At 45.8% G+C, this 22,760-nt stretch overlaps 1 protein-coding gene across 1 annotated transcript; it reads left to right on the top strand.

Moving 5' to 3' along the window:
- Positions 1-3,119: 3,119 nt before the first annotated feature.
- On the top strand, positions 3,120-22,691 carry LOC136632505 (nicotinamide N-methyltransferase-like). Its single transcript, XM_066607434.1, has 3 exons — positions 3,120-3,354; positions 10,180-10,387; positions 21,960-22,691. The coding sequence occupies exons 1-3, from the start codon at positions 3,207-3,209 to the stop codon at positions 22,381-22,383; spliced, it is 780 nt and encodes a 259-aa protein (XP_066463531.1). The 5' UTR covers positions 3,120-3,206; the 3' UTR covers positions 22,384-22,691.
- Positions 22,692-22,760: the final 69 nt, after the last annotated feature.

Raw genomic sequence — 22,760 nt, forward strand, 5'->3', positions numbered from 1 at the left:
TGTTGTGGCTTAATAGTGGGACCTGTAAACCTGAAATGCCACCTAGCATGTTGCCCCTCGCCTGCCCTATCCGTTCCTGTGTTGTTTCCATCACTTTCTTGGGTTTTCCAGATTTTTACAAATGAAAACCTTAGCGGAGCATCGGCGATATATAAAAATGCTTGAGTCGCCCATTGACTTCAATGGGGTTCGTTACTCGAAACGAATGCTCGAGCATCGCGGAAAGTTCGACTCGAGCAACGAGCACCCGAGCATTTTGGTGCTCGCTCATCTCTATGAGGGTCACTGTCGGGGACAAGATTACTATTGAGGGTCACTGTGGGTGACACTATTACTACTGAGGGCTACTGTGGCGGCACTATTACTACTTAGGCTGCCCTATATGTGGCAGCATAAATCAAGTTGACTTACAGTATTTTTACTGATAGCGGACATTCTGCAGAATGTCTGCAGCTGAAATTTCCACAGTATTTCTGCATTAAAAAAAAAACTGTCAAAATTTGTACTATTGGTGCAGATTTTGACTGATAATCAGCCGTGCATCCACAGCTGATTTCATGCTATGTGGCGCTCCCCTCCCCTCCACCGAAAGCTTCCCACAGTCAGCGCTCCCAAACTTATGGTTCCCCGTGGCCTGGTCAGGTATGATGCTGCTGGTCAAGTGATGCTGGTTAGGTGACGTCACTACAGGCCACTGGGAACCGGAAGTCGAGGAGTGCAGGAAGGCCTATGGAGGAGGTAGGGGGAGCACCGCATAGTATGAAATCAGTTGTGGGTACCCAGCCAATTTACTGTCAAAATTCGCACCAATAGCACAGATTTTGACTGTTTTTTGGATGCAGAAATGCTGCAGAATTTGCTTCCTGTCTATTTTGAAATGTCCCTGTACTTTTTAGAATGACGGAGGTAAAATCATATGTTGCGATAAGCCCCTCCCCCCCACCACCACCACCCCCTTCTTCCCCACTTTGACCGTGGGAAAATCTGGTCATCTTACCTTACGTGCTCTGGCATTAAGATGTTAATAGTCTATGCAATTTCTTAAAAATGAAAGTGGTTTCTGAATAGTGCATACAGTATTTTTATGTTTTTTAATTGTGGTTGACAAATACTACAAAAAACATAAACACAGCCTAAGGGCCTACATACAAAATTTTCATGTAGTCTAGAAAATGAGCCAAGTTTGGAAAGCTTATGCCAAGGGGCTAAATCATGTATGTAAATGTGTTTTGCAGCTGTATGTAGCACGGTTTAGGTATGGATATTGGGAAGGGGGGTCTCCAACCTGAATTTTTGCACCCGGGTTCCTGAGCCTTTTGGTTTGCCCCTAATCCCACATATATGTGTAAATATCCAAGTTTGAAAAAAAAATTAATTAAAGAAACTTGATAAAAATAGATAGAGGTAGGACTACAACTTTGTAAACATTGTTACCTGCTGCCGAGGTTGTCATCTCACAATCATCAAAGTTACTTTTCGCATCATATGCAAGTGATGCCTACGTAGGGGTAGAGGCTAGAGATGAGCGAGCGTACTCGGAAAAGCACTACTCGCTCGAGTAATTTGCTTTATCCGAGTATCGCTGTGCTCGTCCCTTAAGATTCGTGTGCCGCTGCGGCTGACAGGGGAGTCGCAGCGGGGAGCAGGGGAGAGCAGGCGGGAGAGAGGGAGAGAAAGATCTCCCCTCCGTTCCTCCCCGCTCTCCCCTGCAGCTCCCCGCTCCGTGCCGGCACCCGAATCTTAAGGGACGAGCACAGCGATACTCGGATAAAGCAAATTACTCGAGCGAGTAGTGCTTTTCCGAGTACGCTCGCTCATCCCTAGTAGAGGCCTCACATTGGCAAAATTTCTCTTCATTTTACAGAAAAGCACACTGAAGTGTACCCAACTCTGTAGTCTTCCTTTGTACTGCAAAATGGCAGATAGAAGGTAGCAACTTGCGCAAACAAAATTGTGGCATGCACTATCTTGACGTGTATTATGATCCCAAACGTGCCAAGATGGTGTATGGTGATTGGCGGCACGCAGCAAGTGTGCATGTCATTGCGTTCTTATGTGCTTATGCGAGAAAAGAAAGATACAAGTTCATTCACATGAGTGGATTTGTGCGCAATTTTTGGTGGCATAATACATGATAAATAGAAGCCATTGATTTCAATGGGTTCATTCATATCAGCATATTTTTATGTGCAAGGGAATAGGCGGTTGCAAATATGCCGTGAATATGTTGTAATCTTGTGTAGTCACTGTTTTTGTGCACCATTTTAATGAGCCTATCTGCATTCTTTTTGAAGTGTGCAAAGACACAGTGCTTTCGCCCACATAAAAACACGCTGGAATAAGAGATTTTTGGTCACACAAAACACAGCATATTTTTACGACTGAAATGCACTTACTCCCATGTGAAGAAGCCCTAACTGTGACCCCTATAGTGGTCCCAGTACTAACAGTGTCCCCTATATTGGCCCCTGTAATAATAGTTACCTGCTTAGTGGTTGCAGTAGTAACAGTTCCCCCATAGTGCTCCCAGTAGTAAAAGTGACCCCATACTTGCCCAAGGTTATACTGGGGTCAGAGTGGAAGCGCTGCTTCAACCCCTGTATAGTGCCAGCGCTCATATTTGCAGGTGCAGCTCTCACTGAAATCAATGGGAGCTGCACTTACAATTGAAGACTGGGGTCTCATTCATTTCAATGACAGCTGTGCCTGCAATTGCAAGTGCCAGCCTCTACACAGAGTTCGGAACAGCGGTTTACGCTCCAACCTCTGTGTATCCTGATGGAGGAAAGCATATTGCAACCTATATCAGCCTTTTGAAAAATCAGAGCAGCATAGTAGAAGCTTTATTAACAGATACCTATCAATCTTTGGACTCTTCTAAATTCTTCAAATAAAATGGAAGTTCAATGCAACACATTTCTATTTAAGTCCAAGAGAGGGCTCAGCTCTTGGAATCCTACCGATGACATCTTTTGAACTAATAAAAGTCCCCCCCCCCCCCCCGCCCCTCTCCTCCTCACATATATTATGAAATCACAAGGTGTCTAGAGCAAAAGCACAAACATAAAGTATTTGTCCACATTCTCTGAGCAAATATCATTCAGTAACACCTGATATAACATGAGTCATAAGATGCAATACATTCCTCTGGATGGCTTATAAGGAATAAACTCCAGAATCTCTTAACAGCACATCAAGCAGTGACAATGCCTTACACCGTTCTTAAGCATTGCCTTTCAGAAGAGTGGAATGCCAAAGATTTCCTGGAGACTCACTTTTCCCATGGAGATGTCTATCACACAGAAGATTCCACGGTTCAGCCTTTGAAACGACTACATGAATTGTTTTCTTCTGGTCTGTATAACTAAGTTACTTGTGTACACTGGGACATAATTATGAGGAGAAAAGATTGGTTTCCTAGGGTCTAGTGATATACAGCGCATAGAACAGGAGTGTATCGATAGAGGGTGTAGAAGTTACTTGTGCACTTTGTGAAGTCCGGGAACTTTATATGACAGTTCAAGGAAAGCCTGATACTTATTTTGAATGGAAGCCCATTAGCATCTTATGGGACTTAGATTTACAACATAACATTCCACAGAAAAGAAAAAAAAATTACTTTCATTACTAATTACGCTAAAAAAAAATTCTATAAGTCATCAATAACATCTATCTTTATCTATTAAGTCGGGGCTGACTCTCTAACACTTTATGGATCATCCCTCTTCACGCAGTTCTGTTTTGTACTGCTTCTAAATACTGATATTCAAGTGTATACATATTTTACCTGATATATGTATATAAGCAGGGATAATATACTAGAACTCCAGCATATCCAGTGGATATCATATCTGTCTATTATGAAAGAGGCGAGAGAGCACTTTTAAATCCACAGAATGGGGAAATGTGTCAGGATATAGAGAGAAAGAGTGTTGGATCTTTTCATAAGATGCCATAGTGCACAACAAGAGGACTAAGCCTCAAAAAAGCATTGTTGCACGTATCAGGGTAGTCACTCTGCTTGATTGCTGATAGTGTATAGTGTGTGACTAGGGAAAACACATCAATCTTGGTCTTTCACACATCTTGACTAGCACATTGGGCTTTCTACTTTGATTAATATAGCTGTGTTCTTCAGACTTAGGAGTTTAAGCCCTTTTATGGTAAACTGCTGTATATTTTTCAGCATTACTGGTCCCTGAGGTGCCAGATCTGGGCTGTGAGTATGAAATGCCTGTGATCTGAACTATGAGATAAATGAAGTTATCTTAATGGAATTTTGATTTATTGTCTCTGTTTATTTGATTACACTGAGTGATATAATTATACACTTGAATATTAGTATAATAATGATGACATAGCATTTATTTAGCATAATTAATAAAAAAAAACGTACAGGTTAAAAGTTTTTATAGAGATTTGTGGCTTTAATATTACACTGGAAGCATGTTTGTAACCCTTTCAGAACTGGAGCTACAGCCATTTGAAGTTGAGTATGGAATACTGAATTTACAGCTGTCTTTTTTTAATGTGTGTTCAGAGGGAGGAGGGAGAGCGAGGGGAGAGCAGCGGCAACAGAGATAATCTGTGATTCTTCTGTATAGCTCCCTGTCCCAGGAGAGGGATGACAGAATTCTTTGTTCATGTTATCATCCCCATCAGTCACATATATGGTTTTCTCAGAAAAGGAGTGAAATAATGAAGACTTGGTAATCTAATCACTCCTCTACACCATTTAAACCCAAAGATGCTGCAGCAATTGCCAACTGTGGCATTTATGCACTTTAGGGCTCCTGCACACTGGCGAGGGTGATATTGGTCTGTGATTCACAGCCTGATATTGCCCTCGCAATCCTTCTGAATACCCACAGCTGCAAGGCGTTTTCACATGACAACAGTCTTGCATCACAGCCGTAGCAGGAGATCACAATGTTCTTCCACTGTTTTCAATCGTGACAGCGTTGCTGCCGCCGGCCCCATTGAGAACATGTGTAAAACCCTGGATGTGACAGCCAAGCATGCCTGCGAGCTTAAGGAATTCCCCACAGCAGCTGTCACAGCCGCATTACGGGATCATGATGTTCTCCCATTGCAGCAGCACTGACCCTATTGAGAACAATGGGCGATGTCGCAAAAACAAAGGAAATGCTGCAATTTTTTTTCATGCAGCATTGCAGGAGTGAAAACATCATTTATCTAATATTAATAAGCCTACGGCCTTTTTCCTACACCCCACTTTCACTCCGTTGTCTGACCTTTGGTGGACGATTTTGCTGTCATTAGATTAGTGATATCCTTACAGGTGCCGTAAAATCCTACAATTGGAGATTGGTACAGTGAGTGACCTGCAAGGACAGCCTAAACATCCTATGTTAAGTACATGAGCGCGAGCCTGAGGACAGTGAATCATTGCTAAGCGAGCGTGAGTGGGTGGTACTGAAGTAGAGGGGGCATTACTAAATTTACAGCGGCCGATGCTGATGGGGTGCAGCTGCTACTGAAGGGCAGCAGGCGGCACTGAAGGACAGTGGGGCAGCACTGAAAGACAGCAGGGCAGCACTGAAGGACAGCGGAGCAGCACTGAAGGACAGCGGAGCAGCACTGAAGGACAGCGGGGCAGCAATGAAGGACAGCGGGGCAGCATAGAAGAGATGGTGGGGTGATGCAGAAGAGACAGCTGAGTAGAAGTGACAGCGGGCAGCACTGAAAGAGTGTGGGCGGCGTGGAAGGAGAGAGGGTGGTACAGAAGGGACAGCGGGTGTCACAAAAAAGACAGCAGACAGCGCAGAAAGGAGAGCGGACAGTGTAAAAGGGACAGCTGATGACACAGAAGGGACAGCGGGTGCGCTGAAGGAGAGCGGGCTACGCATAAGGTACAGCAGGCGGCATAGTAGGGACAGCAGGTGGCACAGTAGAGACTGCGGGTGGCACTGAAGAAGAGCAAGTAGTGCTACACTGGAGCGAGTGGTGCTGAAGGGACAGCAGGCAGCGCTGAAGAGTGGTTGGTGGTGCTGAAGGAAAGCGAGTGGTGCTGAAGTGACAGCAGGGTGACACTGAAAGAGAGGGGTGTTGCTGACGGGACAGCTGGCGATACTGGAGGGACAGCAGGCGATGCTGAAGGAGAGGCGTGGTGCTGAAGGGACAGCAAGGCGGTGCAGAAGGGACAGAGGGTTGCACAGAAGGGACAGCGGGTGATGCTGAAAGATAGCAGGTGGTGCAGAAGGGACAGTGTGCGGCGTAGAAGCATCGAAAATCATTGGTTTCATTATCCTGCATTTTCACTCATTCTCGCATTGTGAGAAAATCTCACAATTTTCTCGCAAGTGTGAAGCACTTTTTAATTTTTTTTTAACTTTTTTCCACTTAAGCAAGGCTTTAAACCCTTAGTGATGAAGCCTGTTTGCGCCTTAATGACCAAGACTAATTTTGGAAATCTCACATGTGTCGCTTTAACATGGAATAACAGTGCAAAAGATTTTCCATATACAAGGGATTCTGTTTTTTTTCTTGCCACATATTGTACTTCATTGAGGTGGTAAAAATAGACTGATAGAATTTGTGTATATTTATTAAAAGTGTCAAAATTGGAAAAGTTTTTTACATTTCCAACTGAAATATCTCAAACATACTGTACAATTTTTTGATGAGATATATATTGCCATAAGTTTACATTATTCTTGGTGCACATTGGAGAAACGTTCGTTTTTGGGTTTTTTTAACCATTTAGGAGACGTACAAATTTAACATTGATAATCGACATTTTAAGGAACACTTAGTTTTCCTGCACCAAGCCAACATTGCAAAGACTCATATTTGTCAGAATGATAGATACCACCACAAATGACCCAATTTAAAAAAAAACTATACCCCAAAATGTATTCACTGAGGGGTGACATGAGTATTTGAGAAAAAAACTAAATTTCATATTTTTGCAAATATGTAATTTTAAAGACAGGATTTTTTTTCTATTATGCACATGAAAATGACGATTTACACCCCAAAATGGATACCCCTGTTTGTCCTGCGTTCAGAAACATACCCATTGTGGCCCTAATCTTATGTCCATATGCACAATGGGGCCCAAACCAAAAAGAAGCAGTCAGTGGCTTTCAGATCAGACATTTTGTTTGAAGGCGTTTTAGGCCCCATTGCGCACTTGTAGAGCCCTTGAGCGGCCAAAACGACAGGGAACCCACACAAATAACCCCCATTTTGGAAACTAGACCCCTTATTGAATTCATCTAGGGGTGTACTGTGTATTTTGACCCCACAATTTTTAAATGAATCGAAGCAAAGCAGAAGGAAAAAATTACAATTTTTGTTTATTTGGCAATTGTGTCATTTTAAAAATATTTTTTTTATACAGCACACATATGAATGAAGGCTTTCACCCCAAAATGGATACCCCCATTTGTCATGTGTTCAGAAACATACCCTTTGTGGCCCTAATCTTCTGTCTGGATGCACAACGGGGCCCAAACTGAACGAAGCATCAAACTTTAACTGTCTTTTAACTTTTACATAATCGCCCTTATTCATTGGGTAACGGTGATTACATGACTGGGGACCGCTCATTACAGCCCTCCAATACTGTTCCAAGCTCTCGGCTATCTTTAGTAACCAGGAGCAAGGAAATTTAAAATTTTCTGTTCCCTCCCCAGCTTCTGTGCTCGCGTCTGCCACTTTGGCGATGGGTGCATGCGCCAAACCTGGGGAAAGGTCCACGGATAAGGATCCCATTGGAGGACATCACCAGTGGCCTAAGTTAAGTACTCTCACCTCCCCTCATGGATTGGATCTGTTATGGATCCGATCCATTCGATAACAGCAATCACGTGACCAAGAACCACATACTCCGCATACCCCCATGAAATCTCCAGGCTCTCGGCTACATTTAGTAGCCAGGTGCGGGGAGATTTTAAATTACCCTGGCAATCTGTGGCTTTTGCACATGCGTCCACCATTTTGGCGATGCACGCATGCGCAGAAGTCGGAGTAAGGTCCACGGATAAATCCAGGGGCATTAGGTACTTAATTTCATCTCCCCTCATGGATATGATCCATGAGGAGAGATGAAACAAACTTTATTCTTTTTTTTAATACTTTTTCAACTTTTCTAAACTTTTACATGATCATTGTTATCCATTGGATAGCAGCGATCATGTGACCAGGAACCACATACAGCAGCTCCCGGTGTCAGTTCCCTGCTCTCAGTTACTCAGTCTAGCCGGAAGCAGGGAGTTTCTACATTTCCAGGGCCTCCCAGCCCTCTGCGCATCCATGTGATGTAATGCCGTTTGGCGCACATGCACAGACGCCGGCATCAGGTCCTGCAGGACTGGAATGATGGGAGGACATCGTGGAGGATTGGGGTGAGTATTATCAGCTCCCCTTACAGATCCAATCCGTAATGTGAGCTGAAACGAACTTTTATTTATTTTACAATGACTTTATTGTGATCGTCGCGGCCTGGGATGACAGTTCCAGGATGTCGGCTACGTCTGGTAGGCGACAGCATGGACCTGTTATGTCCCGAGCCTGCAGGGCTTTATTCTCCAGAGGAAGCTTTTTTTATGCCCTCTAGGAATGAAGCCCAGCAGGCAAAGGGCTGGTCACTAAGGGGTTAAATATTGAAAAAATTTAAAGAACAAAAAAAGACCTACAAATATTACATTATTTATAAAGCACAGAAAATTCCATTGAAAGAAAAAAAATTAAAATGTACAATTTTCTGAATAAATTATTTCCCCTAAGCAGGAATAAAAAAATAGATTTAACATCAATTATAACTTAAAATTGTACCAATAAAATTTACAAGTTGTCAGACAACAAACAAGCCTAATGTCTCGTCCGTCTCCTGAGATCTGTGGTGCTACAGTTGCTTTGGCGTTCTCCTGCTCAGGTGTGGGGGATTGTGCTGGCTGGCCTGTGTGTGTCTTCAGTTAGCCAATCACTCCAGGTCAGTACAAATAAAGCTGTCTTCCCAGGTGTGGGTGTGGTTAGCTTTCTCTGTTCTCATTCTCTCTGTGTTTTGTAAGCAGGTTCTATGTGTGGTGGCTGCATAAAAGGTTTGTGTTTTGTTTTGTTATGCCGCTGGTCTCCTGGTTAGTGTAAGGACTAGCGAAATTGCTAGTAACTGTGATGTGGCCCACTAGCTTCCATATTTTGGCCAAAATGTCAACAAATACCTGGTATTTATAGCATTAACATCTGCTACTAGCATTTGCGTATTGGCTGCTGTGTGGTGGCATCATGAACTCATTTTATCCTGTTAGTTGTCCCTGTTGGTTGGCATGTATATGCGTCCTAGCCTGGGTGCTTGTGTTCCTAAGTGCAGCAAGGGCCCAGATCCGAAAACTGCTAGGCTGCCCTTTACTGGGGTGATATTCCCGCTCAGTCGGATCCTTGGTCAACATCCTTTGTAGAAAATAGGCAGAAGTGTTGATCAGTGCTTGTTTTACCTGATGTTCACAATCCATGGTAACGATCATGTTACCATGGATAGCCCTGTGCTCACTTGCCAACACAAACGTAAAACCTAATACAGCTCTGTGAAGTGAAAAATAAAAAGGTTTTGATCCTTTTGTAAAAAAAAAAATTAAATTCTGCAAAAATTGTAAAACATAATAAAAGCTCTATAATTATGGTGTTGTCATAATTGTAATGACTCATATAATAAAGGTAAGATAATAATTATACCACACTGTGAATGGCATAAAAATAAATCACAAAAAAATGTGGTAAAATAGCTTTTTTTCCATTGGCCCCAGCAAAAAAAAAAAACCTCAAAGTTATTCAATACTTTATATGTACCCAAAATTGGTTCCATAAAATACAAGGTGTCATACAGCTACATTGATAAAAAAAATGACCACTGGAGCATAAAAGGGGTACAATTTAATGGCTCTAAACGCTAACATTAGTTAGGTCACTGAGGGGTCAAAAATGCACTTAAAGCGTCTAAGGAGTTCTACATCAAATATATTTACATGTGACAAATTCAAAATTTGCAATAAAAAATTAAATTTTTCTGAGCGTTTTTTCAATTTTAACATGACTGTTGTGGGGTTCATTATGATAGTATGTTGAGTAAAACCTACCTGCTCTTCTCAGCCAACATCCTTAATTCACAGTTCAATTCTATTTGGCCAATTCTTGTTTATCTTCTCTTTTCTACAGGACTGGTGGAAGGAGACATAATGCTTGAATCAAGTGCTGGGGGAATGGTCTCTCCACTCTTCTCGGCCAGCAAATACTTCAAAGAAATTTATGTGATGGAGTTCACAGATGCCAGTGTCAACCACTTCAAGCAATGGTTGGAGAATAGTGATGAAGCCACAGATTGGTCATACCCTGCCCAATTAGTCAGTGGACTGGAAGGCAACGAGTATGTGAGCCCATCTATGTAACATTTGAACATGAGTGCTATACAATTTGTAAATACTGAGAATCCTTTTTCCCATCAAAACAGAACAGTAATTATGATCATGTTCGTCATTCTTATTATCCAATATTTCCCTTGTACAAAGGTACATTATAAAGTCCACTAAATGGTGCTGTAAAAATATGGGAACATGACAAAATTACAATTGGCCAGGACATAGCTTAGTTCCATCCCCACTGTCAAAAATAAGAGCCGTACAGCAACAGTGACAACAATAGATGTTTCAGACAAACTTATCTAATATACATTAGGAAATCAGTACAACACCTTTTTCTTGTCTCAAAGGAGCACTCAGGCATGTTTTTTCCTAAATAATATATATGATAATGGGAAAGCTCTTGTATATGCCTTGCATATACCTGGATATGCTAATAATGGGTTGTCGGACATTTTGGTCCCTTCTTAGGGTGCCCACCCACTAGCGTTTTTTTACTGTGAAATTCGCAGCGGTTTTTTTCTTCTGCAGGGGTCTTTGGGCTATGGGACATGCAAAGCTAAAATCGCGATATCGCGGTAAATCGTGATTTTGCGCGATCGCGATTTTTACATTACAAGTCCCATAGACCCCCTGCAGAAAAAAAACAACCTGCGAATTTCGCAGTGAAAAAAAACGCCAGTGGGTGGGCACCCTTAGGGTGGGCTCACACGTTTGTATTTACAACAATGCATTCCCTATGGTGTGTTCACATGTCCGTACTTTGCAGGTGCTTCCTGCAAAGATGGGACATGTGAACACACCATAGGGAATGCACGCATTGTTTTTAATTGAAAACAATGCTCTGCTGGCCCCCTGCATTCTTTTCAGGTAAGGGCTTTACATATAAGTGTTAAAAAAAAACAAAAAACCTTACCCTCCGCCACTGCTGTGACCCCTGCGGGCATGAAAAGCAAATCTGCGGCATGCGGTAGATGTTTCCTTCACTCCCGCTAGTTAAAAGAATTCCCTGCTGCTACATCTGCCACATCTGTGGCAGATGCAGCAGGGGAATTCTTTAATTCTCTACCGCAGCTGTCACACATATCAGCTGTGGTAGAGGATTCTGCTGCTGGCACCCCGTCAATGGCTTTTTAGGGAAGCGCTTCATAAGCCCTTCCCTGAAAAGCCATTTAAATAACTGTAAAAAATAAAAATAAATAAATACTCACCTCCCTTCGGCTGCCGGACTCAGCCGTGTCTTCTCCTGGTTGTCCCCGGCTCTGCCAAGCACAATCAGTGCTACCAGCAGGCGGGGATTTTAAATCCCCGGCTGCTGATAGCTCCCTACTACAGAGTCGGGGACAGCGGCAGAAGTCGCGGCTGAGCCTTGGCAGGTGAGTATATAATTTTATTTTGTTAACACTATTTTAAATATCTTTTCAGGGAAGGGCTTATGTAGCCCTTCCCTGAAAAGCCATTGACGGCTGTCGGGGCTCAGCCGCGACTTCTGCCGCTGTCCCCAGCTCTGTAGCACTGCTGAGCTATTAGCAGCCGGGGATTTAAAATCCCCACCTGCTGGTAGCTCTGATTGTGATTGGCTGAAGCGCTTCAGCCAATCACAATCAGAGCTACCAGCAGGCTGGGATTTTAAATTCCCGGCTGCTGGTAGCTCAGAACTACAGAGCCGGGCACAGCAGCAGACGTCGCAGCTGAGCCCCGGCAGCTGAAGGGAGGCGAGTATTTATTTATTTATTTATTTTTTTAAATACACTTATTAAATGGCTTTTCAGGGAAGGGCTTAGGAAGTCCTTCCCTGAAAAGCGATTGAGGGGAATGCCGGCAGCAGGATTCTCTACCGCAGCTGTCATAGGTGACAGCTGCGGTTGAGAATTGAAGAATTCCTCTGCTGCATCTGCCACATGTGCTGCAGGGAATAATTTTAACTAGCAGGGGTGAAGGAAACATCTTCCGTATGCTCTGTGAGTGAGCCAGCGCTACTAGCTCCCGTGCAATAGCTGGGAGCAAAGACACACAGGGACGAGTGTCGGGCATTGTTTGCCCGACATTCATCCCATCTAAATGGACCTTAAGTCTACAGCTAATCATTGTATGAATTCACATATTACATCACCGCACCCTTAGCGTGTTTAATGTTGGGCAACTAAAGTAATAAACGGAATGGGCGGAACAAAATACTCAGACAGGTAATTAAAATTGGGGTTATTTAGTTTAGAAAAAAGACGGCTGAGGGCGGACCTAATAACGATGTATAAATATATTAGGGGTCAATCCAGAGATCTCTCCCGTGATCTATTTATATCCAGGGCTTGGACTGTAATAAGTGGTCATCCTGTACATCTAGAATAGTGGTGTCAAACTCATTTTCACCGAGGGCAACATCAACTTTATGGTTGCCTTCCAAGGGTTCGTTCACACAAGCGTTTTTCCGCTCCATGTATTTTTTTTTGTGTACGATATGAACAGCTTAAACACAATTGATTTGCATTGGCATATTTAGCCATGCATTTTTTGCACATAAAGAAAAACGCATCACATACTATTTTGGTCTGTATTACAAAACACAATTGCCCATTGAAATCAATAGGATTTTGGAATCAATAGAAGCTGTACTTGCAATTGCAAGTACCAACCACTACATGGGTCGGAGCAGCGGCTTCTGTTCCAACCACTGTGTGTTTGTGGTGCTGTCAGTGGGCCTCTGATCAGCTGAAGGTTGGAATTCCTAGCAGCAGGTAGCAGACGATTAACTATTGTCTATCCTAAGGATAGGCTTTGAGTTTGACACATGTGGATTAGAAGAAAGAAGGTTTCTACACCAACATAGAAGGGAGTTCTTTACTGTAAGAGCACTGAGACTATGGAGCTCTCTGCTCGAGGAGCTGGGAACAGTGAGCTCACTAAGTGACTTCAAAATGGACCTGGATGCCTTTCTTCTGTGTAACAATATAACATTCTATAGTCACTGATTACTCCACAAGGGCTGTTCATCCAGGGATTTATTTTGATTGCCAGATTGGAGTCAGGAAGGGATTGTTTTCCTAAAATAAGGAAGTTTGGCTTCTACCTTGTTAGTTTTTTTTGCCTTCCTCTGGATCAACACTGCAGGATAATAGGCTGAACTGGATGGACACAAGTCTATTTTCATCTTACTTACTATGACACTATGGATTTAATCAAAGATTATGTTATCATATAGTTCACAGGAATTCCTTCAGACGGTAAGCTCTCAACTGGTAGTCAGACTAGACTAGAGACTAGAGATCATATGATACAGTTGCCCATAATGGAAGTGTTCAAAATGAATGGATGTAACTAAAAGAGCTAAAACAAATTAAACAGCTAAAATATTGCTGATGAGTTAGCATTATACCCCAAAACAATTTCTCAACTGCTTCTTTCACCCATTAAAGCTTCAAGACATACAGTTACATCCTACATGTTTGGGGTATGTACGGAGGAGAATCACGGGTCGATCCGGCTCCATACAATGCGGATGCTGACTGTTTCTTACAGCCGACACCCGCCCACAACAGCTCTGATAAGCCACAATTCGATAAGTGTAGTTATCTTTTATCCAATACTTCTGGAAAATAATTATAATCTTTTAAAAAAATCTATTACTTGAGACTAACCATTCTTAAGGGGGTTCTCCAGAACTTTAATTATTGATCAGTGTGGGGGGGGGGGGGGTCATCATTTGGGTTTCCTGCTGATCAGCTTATCAGCTTATATATGGGTCCTCTGTCATTGCAGACAACACAGGAAGCAGATAGTGTGCTCCACATTGCAGTGGCCTGGTTTGGTACTGCTGGCACAGTTCCCATTGAATTCAATAGGCATTGTGCCTGTAGCACCAAATGGGGGCCACTGCATTGTTAACAGCTCTATCTGCTTCCTGCTACTAGCACTGTCCACACTAACAGCAGGCAGGGTAACAGCTGATCCCTGGGAATTCTGAGCAGTGGATTCCCAAAGATCAACTGTTGATAACCTATCCTGAGAAATGGTCATCAATAGTAAGGGCTCCCACCCACTGGCGTTTTTTTCTCCACTGCGCTGCGAGAGTAAGTGAAAAGTCTCGCAGAGCAGTGCGAGAATATCGCTGGGATATCGCTGCGACATTGCCAGTCTTTTCAATGGGGCCAGCGGCAGCAGCGCTAGCCCCATTGAAAAGATATGGAGAATGCCGTGGACTTCTGTCACAGCTGTGGCAGGAGTTTCCTTCATCCCCGCTGGGACCGTGGGGATAAAGGGAATCCTCTGTCACAGCTGTGACAGCTGTCACAGCTGTGGCAGAAGTCCGCTGCATGCTATCACATTGCTGCCTATCCCATTGAAAGCAGTGGTTTCTGACAAGCCCCGCAGAATGATTATCGGAGAAGGGCTTGAAATATAAGCCCTTCGCCGATTATCATCAAAAAGTGGTATAAAAAATAATAAAAAAGGTTACTCACCGCTGCGGTGCTCAGACGCGTCCTCCGGCTGGCTCCCCGGAACTGCTGTCCAGCACGTTCAGCAGAGGGGGATTAAAAAATCCCCGCCTCCTGAAAGTGCTGTGCGGATTGGCTGAGGGCTCAGCCAATAGCAGCTAGTGCTTAGCTATTGGCTGAGCACTCAGCCAATGACAGATAGCTCTTAGCTATTCATTCGAGAATAGCAATATCTTAGCTATTCATGAATGAATAGCTAAGAGCTATCTGTCATTGGCTGAGCACTCAGCCAATAGCTAAGCACTAGCTGCTATTGGCTGAGCCCTCAGCCAATCCGCACAGCCCTTTCAGGAGGTGGGGATTTTTAAATCCCCGTCTGCTGAAAGTGCTGGATAGCAGTGCCGGGGAGCCAGCCGGAGGACGCATCTGAGCACCAGAGCGGTGAATAACTTTTTTATTATTTTTTTAACCAATTTTTGATGATTATTGGCGAAGGGCTTATATTTCAAGCCCTTCTCCGATAATCATTCTGCGGGGCTTGTCAGAAACCACTGCTTTCAATGGGATCGGCAGCAATGGGATAGCATGCCGCGGACTTCTGCCACAGCTGTGACAGCTGTGACAGCTGTGGCAGAAGTCCGCGGCATTCTCCATATCTTTTCAATGGGGCTAGCGCTGCTGCCGCTGGCCCCCTTGAAAAGACTGGCGATGTCGCAGCGATATCCCAGCGATTTTCGGGTATCTGCCGGCGTTTTTCCTCGCACTGCAATGCGAGACTTTAACCTTAGAATTGCATCGCAGTGGAGAAAAAACCGCCAGTGAGTGGAAGCCCTAAAAGTCCCAGAAAATCCCTTTAAGCTCAATATATAAAACAATTAGACCACTCAAGATTTCTAAGAGACAAGTATCTGCAACGGAGTTAGTAATCTGTTGCAATGTTCCAGTAATAATGATAATAATTAGAGATGAGTGAACGTACTCACCCGAGCTTGATACTCTGAAATCACCAGTCTGTTGCACTTAATAACAGTGCAACACTGCAGTTCCGTGACACAGTCCAGGGACAGAATTGTGTAGGCAGGGCCAGAAGACATATATTAGATTGAATATACGCAGTGGTCCTTTTGAAAAAAAATCTTGAAAAAAAATCTATTTGGCCTGCCTGTCACTGTGCTCAGTGTTCTGGGTCCGTGTCTGCTGGGGGTAGTAGTTCTCCAAATAAATACGCAGCCAGCTAAGTGTTACAGCAGGCTTGTGCCAAATTATTTCCTGGCTCTGAAATCACCGGTCTGTTGCAGTTAATAACAGTGCAACACTGCAATTCCGTGACACAGTCCAGGGACAGAAATGTGTAGGCAGGGACAGAAGACATATATTATAGATTGAATATACGCAGTGGTCCTTTTGAAAAAAATCTTGAAAAAAAATCTATTTGGCCTGCCTGTCACTGTGCTCAGTGTTCTGGGTCCGTGTCTGCTGGGGGTAGTAGTTCTCCAAATAAATACGCAGCCAGCTAAGTGTTACAGCAGGCTTGCGCAAAATTATTTTCTGGTGTTCCGTAAGCGAACTCAGCCTCCAACCACAGGCCAATAAGTGGCACATTTAATTACAGTGTTGTGTTTCTGCATTCCTGGTAATACAGCATGCTGAGGGGTAGGGGTAGGCCTAGAGGACGTGGGCGCGGTCGAGGACGCGGAGGCCCTAGTCCGGGTGTGGGCACAGGCCGAGCTCCTGATCCAGGTGTATCGCAGCCGACTGCTGCGGGATTAGGAGAGAGGCACGTTTCTGGCGTCCCCACATTCATAGCACATTTAATGGGTCCACGCGGTAGACCTTTATTAGAAAATGAGCAGTGTGAGCAGGTCCTGTCGTGGATGGCAGAAAGTGCTTCCAGCAATCTATCGTCCACCCACAGTTCTGTGCCGTCCACTGCTGCAACTCAGAATCCTCTGGCTGCTGCTCCTTCTTCCTCCCAGCCTCCTCACTCCATTACAATGAGACATTCTGAGGAGTGGGCAGACTCCCAGGAACTGTTCTCGGGCCCCTGCTCAGATTGGGCAGCAGTGGTTCCTCTCCCACCAGAGGAGTTTATCGTGACTGATGCCCAACCATTGGAAAGTTCCCGGGGTCCGGGGGATGAGGCTGGGGACTTCCGGCAACTGTCTCAAGACCTTTCAGTGGGTTAGGAGGCCGATGACGATGAGACACAGTTGTCTATCAGTGAGGTAGTAGTAAGGGCATTAAGTCCGAGGGAGGAGCGCACCGAGGATTCTGAGGAAGAGCAGCAGGACAATGAGGTGACTGACCCCACCTGGTTTGCTACGCCTACTGAGGACAGGTCTTCAGAGGGGTAGCCAAGGGCAGCAGCAGGGCAGGTTGCAAGAGGCAGTGCGGTGGCCAGGGGTAGAGGCAGGGCCAGACCGAATAATCCACCAACTGTTTCCCAAAGCGCTCCCTCGCGCCATGCCACCCTGCAGAGGCCGAGGTGCTCAAAGGTCTGGCAGTTTTTCACTGAGAGTGCAGACGACCGACGAACAGTGGTGTGCAACCTTTGTCGCGCCAAGATCAGCCGGGGAGCCACCACCACCAGCCTCACCACCACCAGCATGCGCAGACATATGATGGCCAAGCACCCCACAAGGTGGGACGAAGGCCGTTCACCGCCTCCGGTTTGCACCGCTGCCTCTCCCCCTGTGCCCCAACCTGCCACTGAGATCCAACACCGCTCTGAGGACACAGGCACTACCATTTCCTGGCCTGCACCCACACCCTCACCTCCGCTGTCCTCGGCCCCATCTAGCAATGTCTGTCAGCGCAGCGTCCAGCCGTCGCTAGCGCAAGTGTTTGAGCGCAAGCACAAGTACGCCGCCACGCACCCGCACTCTCAAGCGTTAAACGTGCACGTAGCCAAATTTATCAGCCTGGAGATGCTGCCGTATAGGGTTGTGGAAACGGAGTCCTTCAAAAGTATGATGGCGGCGGCGGCCCCGCGCTACTCAGTTCCCAGTCGCCACTACTTTTCCCGATGTACCGTCCCAGCCCTGCACGACCACGTCTCCCGCAACATTGTACGCGCCCTCACCAACACGGTTACTGCCAAGTTCCACTTAACAACGGACACGTGGACAAGCACAGGCGGGCAGGGCCATTATATCTCCCTGACGGCACATTGGGTGAATTTAGTGGAGGCTGGGACAGAGTCAGAGCCTGGGACTGCTCACTTCCTACCCACCCCCAGAATTGCGGGCCACAGCTCGGTGGTGGTATCTGCGGCGGTGTATGCTTCCTCCACTAAACCACCCTCCTCCTCCTCCTCCTCCTCCTCCAACGCAACCTCTGTCTCGCAATCAAGATGTGTCAGCAGCAGCACGTCGCCAGCAGTCGGTGTCTCGCGGCGTGGCAGCACAGTGGTGGGCAAGCGTCAGCAGGCCGTGCTGAAACTACTCAGCTTAGGCGATAAGAGGCACACGGCCCATGAACTGCTGCAGGGTCTGACAGAGCAGACCGACCGCTGGCTTGCGCCGCTGAGCCTCCAACCGGGCATGGTCGTGTGTGACAACGACCGTAACCTGGTGGCGGTTCTGCAGCTCGGCAGCCTCACGCACGTGCCATGCCTGGCCCACGTCTTTAATTTGGTGGTTCAGCGCTTTCTGAAAAGCTACCTACGCTTGTCAGACCTGCTCGGAAAGGTGCGCCGGCTCTGCGCACATTTCCGCAAGTCCCACACGGACGCTGCCACCCTGCGCACCCTGCAACATCGGTTTAATCTGCCAGTGCACCGACTGCTGTGCGACGTGCCCACACGGTGGAACTCTACGCTCCACATGTTGGCCAGGCTCTATGAGCAGCGTAGAGCTATAGTGGAATACCAACTCCAACATGGGCGGCGCAGTGGGAGTCAGCCTCCTCAATTATTTTCAGAAGAGTGGGCCTGGTTGGCAAACATCTGCCAGGTCCTTGGAAACTTTGAGGAGTCTACCCAGGAGATGAGCGGTGATGCTGCAATCATTAGCATCACCATTCCTCTGCTATGCCTCTTGAGAAGTTCCCTGCAAAGCATAAAGGCAGACGCTTTGCACTCGGAAACAGAGCCGGGGGAAGACAGTATGTCGCTGGATAGTCAGAACACCCTCCTGTCTATATCTCAGCGCGGTGAGGAGGAGGAGGAGGAGGACGATGAGGAGGAGGGGGAAGACACAGCTCGGCCCACAGGTGAGGGTACACATGCTGCTAGCCTGTCATTCTTTCAGCGTGTATGGCCTGAGGAGGAGGAGGAGGAGGATCCTGAAAGTGATCTTCCTAGTGAGGACAGCCATGTGTTGCGTACAGGTACCCTGGCACACATGGCTGACTTCATGTTAGGATGCCTTTCTCGTGACCCTCGCGTTACATGCATTCTGGCCACTGCGGATTACTGGGTGTACACACTGCTCGACCCATGGTATAAGGAGAACCTTTCCACTCTCATACCCGAAGAGGAAAGGGGTTCGAGAGTGATGCTATACCACAGGACCCTGGCAGACAAACTGATGGTAAAAGTCCCATACGACAGCGCTAGTGGCCGAAGGCGCAGTTCCGAGGGCCAGGTAGCAGGGGAGGCGCGGAGATCAGGCAGCATGTACAGCACAGGCAGGCCAACACTCTTTAAGGCCCTTGACAGCTTTATGGCTCCCCAGCAAGACTGTGTCTCCGCTCCCCAGTCACGGCTGAGTCGGCGGGAGCACTGTAAAAGGATGGTGAGGGAGTACGTAGCCGATCGCACGACCGTCCTCCGTGACGCCTCTGCCCCCTACAACTACTGGGTATTGAAGCTGGACATGTGGCCTGAACTCGCGCTGTATGCCCTGGAGGTGCTTGCTTGTCCTGCGGCTAGCGTCTTGTCAGAGAGGGTGTTTAGTGCGGCTGGGGGAATCATCACAGATAAGCGTACCCGCCTGTCAACCGACAGTGCCGACAGGCTAACACTCATCAAGATGAACAAAGCCTGGATTTCCCCAGACTTCTCTTCTCCACCAGCGGACAGCAGCGATACCTAAGCAATACGTAGGCTGCACCCGCGGATGGAAGCATCGTTCTGTATCCCCATCAAAAACGGGGACCTTTTCGCTTCATCAATCTGTGTCTAATATTCCTCCTCCTCCTCCTGCTCCTCCACCTGAAACCTCACATAATCACACCGAACGGGCAATTTTTCTTAGGCCCACAAGGCTCAGTCATATAATTTTTCTAAACAATTTTTATACGTTTCAATGCTCATTAAAGCGTTGAAACTTTCACCTCAACCAATTTTTATTTTAACTGGGCTGCCTCCTGGCCTAGTTACCAATTAAGCCACATTAACCAAAGCGATTAATGGGTTTCACCTGCCCTCTTGGTTGGCCATGGCCAATTTTTCTGATGTACATTAGTACTGTTGATACAGCAATTTTTGTGGGCCCTCGCCTACAGTGTAATTAAATTAATTTTTAGCCCACCTGCATTACAGCTGACGTTACATCAGCTGTGTTGGGCAATGCAATGGGATATTTTTATGTACCGCCGGTGGCTTCCTGGCACCCACCCATGCTGTGGGTCCACAGGGAGTTGTAAATGCATCTGTTTCCACTTCTAAAGAACCCCAGTCTGACTGGGGCATGCAGTGTGGGCCGAAGCCCACCTGCATTAAACATGACATTACTACCTCAGCTGTGATGGGCAATGCAATGGGATATTTTTATGTACCGCCGGTGGCTTCCAGGGAGCCACCCATGCTGTGGGTCCACAGGGAGTTGTAACTACATGTGTCCACTTCTAAAGAACCCCAGTATGACTGGGGCATGCAGTGTGGGCCGAAGCCCACCTGCATTAAACATGACATTACTACCTCAGCTGTGATGGGCAATGCAATGGGATATTGTTATGTACCGCCGGTGGCTTCCTGGCACCCACCCATGCTGTGGGTCCACAGGGAGTTGTAAATGCATCTGTTTCCACTTCTAAAGAACCCCAGTCTGACTGGGGCATGCAGTGTGGGCCGAAGCCCACCTGCATTTCATCTGACGTTAGCTCTGCTGTCCAGGGCACTGCAATGGGATACATTTATGTACAGCGGGTGGGTTCCAGGGAGCCACCCATGCTGTGGGTGCACACGGAATTCCCATTGCGGAGTTGTACCTGCCTTTGACTATTTATAGAAAAAAACGCGGTCTGACTGGGGCATGCAGACACCTTGACAGAATGAATAGTGTGTGGCACATAGGTTCCCCATTGCTATGCCCACGTGTGCAGCTCCAGATGGAGGTGGCACAGGATTGGATTTCTCATTGCTTCTGTACAGCATTGTGGACTATCGCCCCGCCCCTTTTAAAGAGGGTCGCTGCCTTGCCGTGCCAACCCTCTGTAGTGTGTGCCTGCGGTTCCTCTGGCAGACGCACTTATAAATAGACATGAGTGTGGCGTGGCATGAGGGCAGCTGAAGGCTGCGCAGGGACACTTTGGTGTGTGCTGTGGACACTGGGGGAGAGGGTGTTGGGCAGCATGTAACCCAGGAGAAGTGGCAGCGGAGTGTCATGCAGGCAGTGATTGTGCTTTGTTGGAGGTAGTGTGGTGCTTAGCTAAGGTATCCATTGCTAATGAGGGCTTTTCAGAAGTAAAAGTTGTTGGGGGGGGCACTCTTGCCGCTATTGTGGTTTAATAGTGGGACCTGGGAACTTGAGATGCAGCCCAACATGTAGCCCCTCGCCTGCCATATTCGTTGCTGTGTCGTTTCCATCACTTTCTTGAATTGCCCAGATTTTCACAAATGAAAACCTTAGCGAGCATCGGCGATATACAAAAATGCTCGGGTCACCCATTGACTTCAATGGGGTTCGTTATTCGAAACGAACCCTCGAGCATCGTGAAAAGTTTGTCTCGAGTATCGAGCACCCAAGCATTTTGGTGCTCGCTCATCTCTAATAATAATCTTTATTTGTATAGCGCCAACTTATTCCACAGTGCGTAGGACGTGTAGATGGACCAGCTGTCAAACTCCCATGTCCTTTGGGGAACAATAGAAACCTCAGTAGCATGATTTTTATCTTGCTGGATATCATTTAGCTAGGATTGGACTTAACATGAAGTATTTTAACTATTTTTTTATAATTATTAACATTTAATTCTTTTCCAGAGATGGATGGAAAGAAAAGGAGGAGCAAGCAAGAAGAGCAGTTAAGAAGGTCTTTAAGTATGATCTACTTGACTGCAATTCTAAAAATTCAGTGGCCATCCCTGAAGTGGATTGTGTCCTTACAGTTTACCAATTCAATATCATCTGTCAAACTAAGGAGGATTTCAAGCACAACATGAAAATCCTTACATCGAGGCTGAAAGTTGGTGGATGTCTAGTCTTTTTTCATGCACTCAATATGACATTTTATCAGGCAGGCAGACACAAATTTTCTTCCCTGGCATTGGATGAAAAGATAATAGAAAAGGTGCTAAATGACCTTAGCCTTGACATGGTTAAAAAGGAGATCATACCAGCTGTCAAAGAACATGAAAACGCTGATTACACAGCTGTGCTTTTCGCAGTAGCCAGGAAAGCAAAATAATGCCTAAAGGTGGCAAATAAGGAGCTGAAATATTTAGCATAAAGTGACTAGCAACGCATTTCAATATAATCATTGATAGCTTTGATAGATAAAAAAAATAAAATTTGCAAGCTGGATCTCAATATTTGCTACCTATCAACCCTCATGATTCTAATCAAAAGCAATAGACATATAGATTTCCTGATTGCATGTAATTATAGATAGTCACTATATCCTTTGTGCTTTTAACGTAATCTTTGTGAAATCTACCCCCAACCTGTATTCCCTCTAAGCTGCATGGCTGTACAACAATAAATCATCATGTTACATCATGTATTCATACATAAAATGGAAAAACAAGGATAAAAGCGACATATACAACACATAATACCATAAAT

This window comes from Eleutherodactylus coqui, chromosome 6 (assembly GCF_035609145.1).
Source record: "Eleutherodactylus coqui strain aEleCoq1 chromosome 6, aEleCoq1.hap1, whole genome shotgun sequence".
Lineage (NCBI taxonomy): Eukaryota > Metazoa > Chordata > Amphibia > Anura > Eleutherodactylidae > Eleutherodactylus > Eleutherodactylus coqui.

What these genes read in the sequence shown, in the direction of transcription:
- LOC136632505 (XM_066607434.1), top strand. Translation starts at nt 3,207, where the DNA reads ATGCCTTACACCGTTCTTAAGCATTGCCTTTCAGAAGAGTGGAATGCC. An exon ending in ACATGAATTGTTTTCTTCTG is followed by an intron (nt 3,355 to 10,179) that starts GTCTGTATAACT and finishes TCTTTTCTACAG; the next exon opens with GACTGGTGGAAGGAGACATA. An exon ending in AGTGGACTGGAAGGCAACGA is followed by an intron (nt 10,388 to 21,959) that starts GTATGTGAGCCC and finishes ATTCTTTTCCAG; the next exon opens with AGATGGATGGAAAGAAAAGG.